The sequence below is a fragment of the Carassius carassius genome, chromosome 34 (assembly GCF_963082965.1).
Source record: "Carassius carassius chromosome 34, fCarCar2.1, whole genome shotgun sequence".
Taxonomy (NCBI): domain Eukaryota; kingdom Metazoa; phylum Chordata; class Actinopteri; order Cypriniformes; family Cyprinidae; genus Carassius; species Carassius carassius.
This window is the reverse complement of record NC_081788.1, coordinates 5,322,552-5,335,815: the sequence shown is the minus strand read 5'-3', so window position 1 is coordinate 5,335,815 and position 13,264 is coordinate 5,322,552. Positions and strand designations below refer to the sequence as shown.

The window sequence follows — 13,264 nt, the reverse complement described above, 5'->3', positions numbered from 1 at the left end:
TACACTTTCATTATTTTCAAAAGAAAATGTTTATCTTCTAAACTAACATACTTAATGAAACACAGTCAACTCCTCCATAACACAATTTCAACTTTAAAAGCTTTTTTTTGTGTATCCCAAATGAGCTAGAACATTGTCTTTAGACAATCCTCACATTTATTCCCTAACAGAAGTCATCTAGTCAAGATGCATGGCACAAACCACTGGCAGAGACAAACAAGAATGAAAGAAAACACTTTAGTAGTCATCTATAGTCAGTAGGGATTATTCAATATTAGTGTGCACTTCAATAATCTCTATGAGAAACACATGTTTTAGAAGATTAGGTGTGCATTAGTAATTAGTAGAGCTCATTAGAATTGAAGCAAAGCCTTCCTTTAGCATTCCTCTTTTTCAAGTTTCACAAAAAAAAACAGAACAATACGTCCGTACTGAAGCTTTGGCAGAGCTGAGAGGTGCTTACCTTTGATTCCAAACTTCGAGTTGCGTCCAAACTTCAGAATGACAAGCATCAGGATGAAGCCTGTGAATGTGACCGCCGCAATTCCCACGACCACGTACACCTACGAGCAGAACGAAGAGCCTTCAACGAGCGCTCAATGCTTGAAGCACGTCTGGGTGAAAAACATGCTCTCTGGGAGGAAAAGGTTTCTCAGTTTGTAGGTTTTCAGGGTTTATTGTACTAAAAACTGATTGGGTATCTAGAGACCACAAACATGTGGCATAAAACATATTTCTACGTCGTAAAGAAAAAAAAACCTTATTTTCCAGTTTTCCAAATGCTTTGAGTCTCAAATACTGAGAAATGTCATTTTCGAAACCCCTTTCAAACTGACCCAACTAGTTTGAACGGTTTCTGACCAAAGAATTTCATACTGCTGAGTTGTTCACAAATTCACTAAATAAAGTAGTTTTACTTAGGATAATTATTAAGACAATAGACATTTATGTTTTACAATATAGGTTATACTGATGCCCTGACACTGTGATGCAGTGAAATATACTTAAAAGATCCTGACTCTATGAAACACATTTGAAGCTGTTGTAAAATAATGATAAACATACAGCAGTGAAGGAACATTCTGCAGCCTAATGGAGTTACTCAAAAAAGTAACTATTTAAACAGTGTTATTTATCATATTGCTGTCGTTTTAAAAGGGGAATATGCTGCTTGAAGGTGTGTGTGTGTGAGAGAGACGATGTCTGTTTAGGGGTTTAAGGCACTCCACTTGTGTGCACTATGTGTAAAATCATACTACATTCAATCGCAACAGACATGTATTTTGATTTTGACGCAGTAAAATTTCACTCACAGCAACTTTGTCCTCAGGCTGTCCAAGAGGAGTGTCATCTGTTTAAAAGAGAGGAAACATTAAGATACATCTGCTTTTAGACTACAGATCTACAATGTGCATGCTCATGTGTCTTTCGTGCATACCTGTAGTGGGATCTCACACGCAAGAAGACAAAAAGAAGAAGAAGAAACGTTTTTTAATAACTTATACTTGTAACAAAGATTTAATGACATTATAATATTACATGTATTACTGCCTAAACAAACATTTTGTCAATGAAAATTTAAATGATAACTTGATTTAAACCCATGTGACTTTTTTTTATGTGGTATATTAGAAACAAGTCTTGAGTTTGAATAAATGATGTCCAAACTGACATGGTAACTATGATTATGATAATCACTGATATTATTCATATAGACTCACCATAATACAGCGGATCAGTAACTGATTCTGATGGATAAACATGGATAGAAAAACATAGAAGGCAACTTTTCAGACACTGTTTGATTCAGCCACATTTACTGTGATTAATTTTGATTTGGTTGCATGCAAATTTCAGCTCACCGTTCCACGGCTCGTGCATGAAATGCGCGTATACTGCCTTGCGGTTCTCTCCGTGTTCATTACTGGCCAGCAGTGTGTATTCTCCATTGTTGATGTGCGTGGGACTGTCCAGGTGTAAGCAGCCGTGGTACTCGCCCTCTGAGTAATCGTAGATCATGGTACGGATAAAGGGGCCCTCCTCCACGGGTTTGCCGTTTAATAACCAGCGCAGTTTGGGCTCTGGGTTGCCCGACACGCTGAAGGGAATGCACCAGTGGTGGTCCGAGATCGCATCCATCAGCTTGCTGATTACAGGAGGAACTGGCATCCCAAATGAATGGCACAGATAAACACACAGCATGAATGACAGATACAAACATAAATGTAAAGATGTATGGCCTTATTGAAATATAGTATTATGAGAACTTGTAAGAAAGAATACTACGCAAAACTAATAGATAATAATAAAAATAATATTAAGGGTATGTGGAACATCTTAAATAATATTATTAAAAATAATACTAGACAGGCTACTTATCCACATTACTTTATTGATAATGATAAAAATATCAATAATATGGAGGAAGTGGTGAATGAGTTCAATACATTTTTTGTAAATGTGGGACCTAACTTAGCAGAGCAAATTCCAATTCCACAAATATTAGAAAGGAATTATAATAATTTAGTAGAAAGAAATCCCAGTTCAATATTTTTGACAGCAGTTGATGAAAAAGAAATAAAAGATATTGTTAAAGGATACAAAAACAAACCATCCACTGATCATGATGGAATAGACATAAAAATTATACAAAAAGTAATAGAGGGGATTGCCAAACCACTAAAGAACATCTGTAATTTATCATTTTTAACCGGCAAATTTCCAACAAAAATGAAAATAGCAAAAGTCACCCCTCTATACAAAACTGGAAATATACACCATTTCACAAATTACAGGCCTGTCTCTCTATTATCACAATTTTCAAAAATTTTAGAAAAACTATTTAACAACAGATTAGAAAAATTCATAGATAAAAATAACCTACTCTCTGACAGTCAATATGGATTTAGAAAAAAAAACTCAACATCATTAGCACTAACAGAACTCATTGAAGAAATCACAAATGCCACAGACAAAAATAACTATGCAGTTGGAGTATTCATTGATCTAAAAAAAGCATTTGATACAATAAATCATGAAATATTAATCAGTAAATTGGAACGAATTGGGATTAGGGGGGTAGTTTTAAACTGGGTAAGTAGTTATCTGAGAGACAGACAGCAATTTGTGAAGATAGGAGAGTATTCATCTGAATGTTTGAGCATGGTTTGTGGTGTTCCACAGGGGTCAGTGTTGGGACCAAAGTTATTTTTATTATACATTAATGATATTTGTAAAGTATCTGAAGTACTGAATTTTGTATTATTTGCAGATGATACAAACATATTTGGTTCTGGGGACAGCTTACAGCAACTCTTGGAATTAATCACTTCAGAATTTAAGAAAATAAAACAATGGTTGGACATTAACAGGTTATCACTAAATTTGAGTAAAACTACATTTATGGTATTTGGAAATTGTAAGTCAAATCATCAAGCACAGATACAGATAGAGGGTGTTAACTTAGAAAGAGTACATGAAAATAAATTTCTTGGAGTGATCATAGATGAAAAGATCTGCTGGAAGCCTCACATAAAATACATCAAAAACAAACTGTCCAGAAGCATTGCAGTTCTAGCAAGAGCTAAGCATATATTGGATCGTAAATCTCTTCGCATTTTGTACTGCTCATTATTGTTACCTTATTTGAATTACTGTGTAGAGGTTTGGGGAAGCACTTACAAACATTCACTACAGCCGCTAGTTATAATGCAAAAAAGAGCAATGAGAATTATTCATAATGTCGGATTTCGGGAACACACAAATTCATTATTTTTGCAGTCTAGATTAATAAAATACCATGATCAAATTGAATATCAAATTGCAGTATTCATGTTTAAAGTAAGAAATAGGTTATTGCCAGGGAATATACAAAAGATGTTCTCAGAGAGGGAGGGAGGGTACAACTTAAGGGGAAGGGGAAATTTTAAGATTAATAGATTTAGAACAACAAGGAAAAGATTATGTTTATCAATTTGCGGAGTGAAATTGTGGAATAAACTAGATGAAAACTTAAAGCAATGCCCTAACATATTCCTCTTCAAAAAAATGTTTAAAGAAAAGATTTTCAAGAAGTATCAAGAAGCACTGTAGTGAAAGTAGGAGTGCTCCTTTGTTATGATTTAAATACTTGTTAGTGGTCACTTTGATGCATGTATGTAGGTATGTAAATATGTAGGTATGTATGTATAGGTATATGTATATACATGTATGTATATGTATGTGTATATGTATGTGTGTATAAGTGTGTATGTGATATCAGATAACAAAAAAATAATAATAACATAAAAAATTGTTATTTAAAGGAATGTAAGTATTAAAGGGGTAGGAGTACATAAGTTTAGCTTCTTCCTACTCCTTTTCGCACATGAGATAGAAGTATGTTTACATAGGAAAAAAAAAAAATTGTAATTTGTTACGGCTTATCTGGTGTTATTTTTTCTCTTTTTTTTCTTTTATTTAAAAAAAAAAAATGCTTTAAACATTTTGTATTTTATTTTACATATTCTTCTCTCATGTTCGAAATAAAGACTTCAATCAATCAATCAATCAATCAAATGCATTACTGGTTGATTAAAGAAATTCAAAAAAAAAAAAAAAATCTTTTAAAGAATCTAAGATATCTAAATTAAGGAACTTCTCATTGCTAAAGAATATATTAAAAGGAATGTCACAGGCTCTTTTAAAGTAATATAAACAAATAAATAATAAAATAAAATAAATTAAATATTTTAACATTCAAAACACAACTTTCCCTCCCCAGTCAACTCAGAACATTTACTGAAAAAAAAATGTCATGAACTTATTTATGGCTTTTTGGTTAATGAAACCGTGGACTCATGTGGACTTGCATTGCTGTTCAAAATTCATAATAGAATAGACTTATAAAAAAAAATCTTATAAAGGATGCATTCAAAGTGACATTTATAATGCTTTTCAATTTCAAATAAGTGCCGTTCTTTTTATCTTTCTACTCATCAAAGAATCCTGTAAAAATGCATCATGGTTTCCACTAAAATATTAAACTGTTTTCTACACTGATAATAATCGTGTTTCTTGGCCAGCAGATCAGAATATTGTTATGATTTCTGAAGATCATGTGACACTGAAGACTGGAGTAATGATGCTGAAAAATTCAGCTTTGTATTACATTTTAAAATCTATTCAACTAAAAAAAGGTTGTTTTAAATTGTTATAATATTTCACAATATTACAATTTTTATAGTATTTTTAATCGAATAAATGCAGCCTTGGTAATCATACCAGACTTCTTTCAAAAACATTAAAACCTTGGTAGTATAAAAATAATAATAAATGCAATTAATATGTAAAAGAGAATGATGCAATCCTTCTCTTGGTAACTTACACAATATGTCCAGATCCACAGAGGCATCAGCCTGTCCCACCATGTTTTCTGACCTGCAGGTGATTTTGCATCCGTTGTCCAGGGAAGAGACATTCACGAGTCTGAACTCTGACCTCTGACCCGAGCGCTCGTGCTGCTGGTGTGAGTTACAGCAATGTCAATGTCATTTCTATTTAAAGTCAAACAAGCAGATCCTTATAGCCTTATTGTGCACAATTCATTGTTGCATGTTATTCCAAAAGAGAAAAAAAATGTCTTCAATCAAAATGCAATCACCTGCTACTCCTCAGAAATGACTTTCTTTTTCCATTGGCGGGCGACCATTTGGATACTGTTAACCTATAGCTATTCGGGCATTGTTGTTTTCGTGAATATCCTGTTACACCACATTAAGAAAATGATTTGCAAATAGCATTTTATATTCACTTTTATATTCAATTGAAATGATGGTAAAACTAAGGACATTATTAACTGTCTTTACATTTATTTTGAAAGATTAAGCTTGAGATTATTGAAAGGGGCGTTACATTTCAGACAAGTGCTTGCAGTGTTCGACCAATCACAATGCACTGGGGTCAGTTGGCCAATCAGAGAAGACTGCGCTTGTCAGAAGGAGGGACTTTGTAGAAAACGACGTGTTTGAGAGAGGCGGGGCTTAGAGGACTTACAATAATGTAGAGTATTTAAAAATTGGGTTTTTGAAACATTAAAGCATGAAAACATATTCTGTTACACCAAATACACAAAATAATGATCTTTAAAACAGCATCATATGACCCCTTTTAAGCAATCATCTCAGTAAAACTCTAAAGCAAATGTCACATAATAAGAAAGGCATCAACAATGCATAACTTTCATAATGAATCTCAATAATATAATATAACTTGTAAAAGGGCTCATTACATGTACACTATGTTTACTCGTAAAACATGTTTTTAAAATCCGGCAAGACATAGCAAACTTATTTCTGCTATATTCATTTGTTGTAGTAAAAATAAATAGTATGGCTACCCATCCTCCCACAGTCTGTATGGAGGCTTCTTTCTGCCACGGGACAAACAAATAAAAAAAGCTAATTGCGACTTTTTATCTCACAATTCTTAAATCTCTCACAATTCCTAGTTTAAAATTCTTTTTTGGTTTGCTTCCGCCACAGAATAATAATAACAATAATAATAAAGATAGTAGCAACTTTTTATCTAACAATTGTTAGTTTAGGGGCCGTTATGTTTATAATCTAAGCGCAGGTGCACGTCTAAAGTGCAAGGCGCACGTGCACTCAGGACGTGTCCGAATCCACTTTTGCTAGTTTAATGATGGTGCATGGTCTAAACGGGTTGTCCCTATTCTCTTAATGAGTAATGGGTGTCTTTTGGGCGTAACATGCAATAAACCAATCAGAGTTTCATCTCCCATCCCCTTTAAAAGCCAGTTGTGCTCATGCTATGGCAGGTTTGCTATTTACATAGTGGAATGTAATTTTTCATTTTTACAAATGTTTTTGTGCTTCTGTGCATCCTTGTGTGTAATAAGCAAAGTGTACACACGTTAATTACCCGGCGCATATTACTAACGAACTCTTAGATCCCACAATTCTGCCTTTTTTCCCCTCAGAATTGAGGGAATTCTAAAAAGTTGGCAATCGCAATTGCAAGTTTATATCTTACAATTCAGATTTTTCTCCTCAGAATTGCGAGTTCATACCTTACCAACTTATGTCACATTTTTATTTTTTTGTTATTCGTTGTTGTTTTTTATCTTGTGGCAGAAACCAGCTTCCATAGCATGTCCTCTGTGGCATCCTCATCCACTAACACAACTCAGTCAGCTTTGTAAATTCGAGATGAAGGTTAGAATTACCTCGTACGTTGAATTTAATTTGCAGGTGCTCCAGTTCAGATTAGGCGTGGGCATTCCTGAGGTGCTGCACACCAGCGTCACATTTAACCCTTTATACATGGTCACTTTAGTGGGTTTGAGAGTCACAGTGGGGAGAACTAGACAGAAAACACACCACATACCAGTTCATACACCAATTAACGATCAGCTATTACAGTTCAGAAAAATAACATTCTTAACCCGAATCAGTCTCGTCGGTTTTATTAAAACAACATTAAACAACAACACATTTTCCTCATACTTTCCAGTTTTCATTGCTTGGTTTCAGTACTGACAGCTACTCACTCGTTGTTTCTCTTTGCATCACACTTATCCTTTTTGTGATTTATATATATATTCAGAATCTATCTATATCTATATTATATTCCATTAAGTTATATTGTTTTGAATTACTTCAACCTCTCATTTTATTTCTTATTTTCAGACATCTGACCTTCTAGTTCAGAAATGTCATCACTTTTAAAGAAATTTAAAGAAGGTAAATTAATTTCAACATGAATACAACTTTTTTACACAATAGTTTTGGAATACATTTATCAAATTGTAAAAAAAAAAAAAACTTTTTTGTGATCTATATTCAGAATCAATATACATTATATTATATTATATTATATTATATTATATTATATTATATTATATTATATTATATTATATTATATTATATTATATTATATTATTAAAGTAAAACATTTTACAATTATTTTCTAGCAGTCATTTTCAGGATACATTTAGAGTGACACTGAAGTGTACAATATATTTCATATTTCAGCTCAGAAATCTCTTCTCTCTTGTGTTTCTCCGTCTGCGTCACAGGAATGCGCTTCCACTAAACCCAGGGCCAGAGAGTGCAGACGGCTCTGACCAGATCTGTCATCAACAGACAGCCAAATCAGATCTCGATCTCTATCTATCTATCTAATCAGATTTGGAGAAATGTAGTATTGCATCACTTGCTCTGCAGTGAATGGGTGCCGTCAGAGTCCAAACAGCTGATAAAAACAACACAAGGAATCCACACCAATGCAGTCCATTGGTTAATGTCTTATGAAGCCAAAAACTGTTCTTTTGTATAAAAAAAAGAAAAAGATAACAAATCCATTATGATGTTTTAATTTAGGTTTCCTCCAATGAAGTCCATCTCCTATCGTCCCCAAACATCAACATCCTCCAACATGTTGTTTAAAACTCTTTTGGGTTGTTTTTGCTTGAAAGCAGAGCTTGACCCGTATTTCTCTCTTGGTTTAGTCGAGACGACTTTCTAACTGGAGACAGCAGTGTTATGAATTAAGAATTTGATTATTAGCTGCAGGCTTACAGTTTTAAATTAAAACCCCTAAATGATGGATGTGTTTCTTACAAACACACAGTTTTTGGCTTCACAAGTCATTAACTGATGGACTGGAGTGTTGTGGATTCCTTGTGTTGTTTTTATCAGCTGTTTGGACTCTCATTCTGACGGCACCCATTCACTGCTGAGCAAGTGATGTAATGCTACATTTCTCCAAATCTATTCTTATGAAAAAGTAAAATCATCTACCTCTTGGATGATCTGAGGGTGAGTATATTTGCAGCACACTTTCATTTAAAAAAAAGAAGAAGAAGAAGAAAATTCATCATTTACTAGCATCATTCCAAACCTGTGACATTCTGAGGAACACGAAAGAAGATATTTTGGGTCTAAAACATCACTGTTCGCCACTCATTTTCACCATATATGAGATTTGGGATTAAAAGTAAACAAATCCAAACGTTCCTTTTTTTAATTTAAACTGCGCTGGTAAAAGAACTCTCATGTACATTTGGCCCCTGATGTTCCAAAAATGGTACATTGAAACAAATCACAGAAGCAGCTCATTTTCTTTCATGGCAAAAAAAAAAAAAAAACACATGGAAAAGAAAGGCAGCATTTTGGCCACAGGCCAGCAGACGCTCAGCGCTAAATGTCTCAGTGTTTTTGCATTCTGGGGATCCCCCCGTCTGTCTCTATTTTTCCCTTTCCTCCCTCGCTCTCTTGTCTTCTCTTCCTCCCTCGAGGGCCTTCTGCTGTGGTATTGCTTAAAATAGGCCTGGCTGGAGGCTGATCTTTGGATCAATAATTATCCGCGTCTCAAGCCGCAGTCATAAAACTACAGCCTGGACAAATCACATCTTACCAAACAAACAAACCTACATTTCAATATTGAATGTTAGAATAAAACAATAACACTTTTCCTTTCAAATATGCTGATTTTTAGCTATCCATGTTTAACGCACTCGACTGTGAAACTGGATACAACGCTTTTTTACAAGCTATTGGTTAATCCTGGTTCCAGTAATCTTGGTTACAATATCTATAGAACTTCGTAAAAGGTTCACAAAGCAATCACAGTTGTAAACACAGTTAAGTGAACTGAAACGATCAAGGGTTTGTTCAAACTGAAATTCGGGATCCTTGAGAACTATGTGCAGAGCAGCTGCATCAAAACACGTTTTCCTTATATTACTCCTGCATCATTAGTTAACGGACTTCTATCATTATCATCTCGTTCTTACCACAGTTGGTCAGTTTGAGCGCAGACAGTGCTATCCGCGTTCCTCTCTCCTCCACACACAGCAGGTCCTCAGCCTCTTCTCCTCTCCACTGCTTCAGCCACACGTTTTCACAGATGCACTGCAAAGGATTGCCTGCCAGCAACCTGCAACACACAGACACACACGTCTAGCATGACAGCACCCTGAAACATTCAATGGCGAAAATATTGACCAAAAACTTGAATAACTTGAGGTGAAACCTGATAGGACTACATTACATATCATTAGAGTTTACATGAATGTATTTGCGATTCCGGTTTTCGGACAATATTTTTTGAGAATGGGAACCAGCGCAGTTTGGCTGATTCCATTAATTCCCAAATTAAACCAAAACCCTGCAAATGCAGTCAGATATTTCTGAATAACTGCTACTCTTGAATGGATTTTTAAATCTATTGCTATGTCAAATATGTTATGTTTAATAGTATATTGTGTGCACGCATGGTTTGCTGCATTCATTGTTTTTCTATTAGCAAAAATAAATCAATCAATCAAAAATAACCACATACTGTAATATATCTTCAATAAAAGGTCTGAGACTCACAGATATGAAATGTTTAAATGACGAAACGTCCTCCAGGAAAGATTGGACAGATTGTTCTCTTTCAGATTCCTGTAGAAGGAAACAATGATCAGCACTGACAAAACGTATTATAGATTTATAATATAAATATATAAACAAATCATACAAAATATTATATACAATATTTATATAATAAAAAAATTCTAATTTGATTTTAACAGTCAGAATTTTAAACAATGTAGTTAACATTTCAGAATTAATATTTACACTTTTGTAAATTGTTTTTTACATAACACAAAACTTTCTAAACAACCAAAACGTGCTAAACCTCCAGCTTCTCCACAACCAAAGCACTCACAGATATTGTAGTTTGGGGTTGCTCTGAAAGGCCTGCCGTGAAATATATGCGAGCCTCGTGTTTGTTACGGTTCTGCAGGACAACACAAAAGCGGATGTCATAAGTTTCCAGCTCACAGCATGAAGAACGTAAAAGCTGTTCCACATTTCATACTCACAAGTTTCTGAGGTTGCGGTACGAGTCGAGATCTTTTTCATTAATGGATTTGAAGCTGCTTTGATTTGCAATGTATCTGTAAATCATGATAGGTAAAAATTGATAGCCTGAAAGCACTGTAAATCGCTTTGGATAAAAGCGTCTGCTAAATGCATAAATGTAATTTTAATTTAATTTAATTTAATCTGTGAACAGCAACCAGATCTCACTAAAAGAGTCATGCAGCGTAGATTCCAATAAAAATAATAATAATTTTATTTTAATTTAATTCATTAATTAAATGATCCATGGTGAGTAGTAGAAACTATAAGTCACTTCTTATAAATTAAATCTTTTTTAAAGATAAGAAAGATACAAATATTCCCATTCTGCTGGCCTAAATTCAAACAAATGCACTTCTAGTGTGATTTAAACAGCAACTAATTTGAAAATACTATTAAAGTCACTCAAACTGATTCATATTATTCGTTTTTAAAACCTTTGTGTTAAACAGTCAACATAAGAGCGGTAGCAATGCAGCAGATATAACTGAGTAGGCTAATAATACAGTGTACTCGTAAAATTACTTTGGCACAATAATTCAAGTACAATAAAAACTGGATAAATCATTGAAGTCAAACAATCACGCACACAGCAGTTAACTGAATGACACAACATGCATCTGATCTTCTGTGGCCTCTTCTTTATAACTTACATGTCTGTGATATTCTCCATCTCTGCCTCGGACTGTAGCATGGGAAAAGCCACAATGCTGCGCTCCGCATCCACGCACGAGATCCGCGCGCTCGTGCACGTGCAGCGCTCCGGACAAGCGGCACCGGGCCTCCAGAGCGCGAGCAGCATCAGAACACAGCCGGACCCCCAGCCCGCCATGCCGAAGCCCCCCGACAGCAGGCTCATCCCAGGCTCCCCGCCTCCAGATTTAACACCCCTGGATCCCAACGCGTGGAGAGCGCGCTGAACACCCGCGTCTGGAGCGTCCGAGCGCAACACGCAGAACGGCTCGTAACGCTCCTGCTCCGTCGACCTTGTCTCGCGCGTCTGTCTGGGTGAAGCGTCCGTGCTGCTCTCCGCCTCTTGTCTCCGCTCTGTCTGGACTGAATGACCGAGACGCTGGCGTTAAATGACGCGTCCGGTGAGCTCACATAAGACCAGGAGACGCGCTCTTGAGAGACGCTGAAGTGAGGGAGAGCGCGAGCGCTGGATGATGCGCAGCGCATCTGAGGGGAGGAGACGAGGAGATCATTCAGACACTTCATTGATTATTGACAGCGTGTAGCATCCTTACACCGATCAAGACTTAAGACCTCAAGGCGAATGAATAACGCGTGAATAGAAGTCAGTGCATGTTTCATCTCGTTTCATGTTGCTCAGATTATGGTAATGATGACAGTCTCTAAACAGCGCAGAGCGTGACAGATGTGGTTCACACACAGCAGTTGGGTTTCGTTCGTGAATGATTCATTTGTGCATGCATCTTTAAATGCACGAATTGTTCTCGTTTCTTCTATGCACTGTCTGCGCGAGTCGTTCAGTCTGATTCACATCAAGGAAATTAATAGAAAGGGGGTGGGAAAATTACGTGCAAAAATAACGACCATATACACAATTAAAACGACGAAAGAGTATTAATGGAATTCATCATGGATTTTATTTAGGCTAGGCAACTAACTGTATAAGTCACTTACAAAAAATGATAAGAAATCAATGCTCCTATTTTTGCAGATAGGTCTATAGATATCTGGCAATGAGGTTTGTGACATCTATTTAAAACATAGTGACCGCTCACGTGGCCAAGCATCGATTTGCCTATAATCTTAGGCTTTGTCAGCGATGGCCATTAAAGGCCCTTCACACCAAGAACAATAAGATGACTAAAATGATCTGATCAGCTGTCTGTCGTTTTAAATGCTCCAGATCTTTAAAGCAGGATGAAGTCTGACTGAAATGAATAAATTAATAAATGTTTTTATTCTTCTTAAAGGGAAAGTTCACCCAAAAATGAATAAGTTGTCATCAGTTACTCATACTCCTTGTTCCAAACATTTGCGTCTAGCCATTGACTTCTATATATAATATATATAGCCAGCCACCGCGGTGAGTGAACGACTCGTTGTATTGAACCGATTCGAGTCGATAAAACGAGTCGCTACATACAATAGCAGCTCTCGCAACCTGTTACCATGGTCACGCATCATTCTAATGATGTCAGGATTGACGCACGACGTGGGAATAGAAATCAAATTAGATGAGCGTGCGCGCACAGTGGGAGTCTCTGAGGGGCAATTTATGGTGCACTCAGTTAATGACACTCAGGTGTTTTTAGGCCAGGGACATAAAGTTCAAGCGATAGAATCTCTATGATTAAAGCCAAGTGTACTGTATGCTTTAA

At 35.8% G+C, this 13,264-nt stretch overlaps 1 protein-coding gene across 2 annotated transcripts in view; it reads right to left on the bottom strand.

Annotated features, from left to right (window-relative positions):
* Positions 1-12,175, bottom strand: part of ntrk2a (neurotrophic tyrosine kinase, receptor, type 2a) — a 53,261-nt gene extending 41,086 nt beyond the window's left edge. The window contains exons 1-12 of one of the 2 annotated variants that reach the window (XM_059523807.1): positions 11,567-12,175; positions 10,874-10,948; positions 10,717-10,788; positions 10,380-10,448; positions 9,797-9,939; positions 7,226-7,362; positions 5,366-5,501; positions 1,863-2,162; positions 1,722-1,748; positions 1,439-1,450; positions 1,314-1,351; positions 464-563 (exon numbers count right to left, since the gene is read on the bottom strand). In XM_059523807.1, coding sequence (XP_059379790.1) covers positions 464-563; positions 1,314-1,351; positions 1,439-1,450; positions 1,722-1,748; positions 1,863-2,162; positions 5,366-5,501; positions 7,226-7,362; positions 9,797-9,939; positions 10,380-10,448; positions 10,717-10,788; positions 10,874-10,948; positions 11,567-11,772 — 1,315 coding nt within the window. In that variant the 5' untranslated portion in view covers positions 11,773-12,175. The remainder of the gene's footprint in view (positions 1-463; positions 564-1,313; positions 1,352-1,438; positions 1,451-1,721; positions 1,749-1,862; positions 2,163-5,365; positions 5,502-7,225; positions 7,363-9,796; positions 9,940-10,379; positions 10,449-10,716; positions 10,789-10,873; positions 10,949-11,566) is intronic. The other variant, XM_059523808.1, reaches the window with a different exon arrangement.
* Between the last annotated feature and the right edge of the window lie 1,089 nt (positions 12,176-13,264).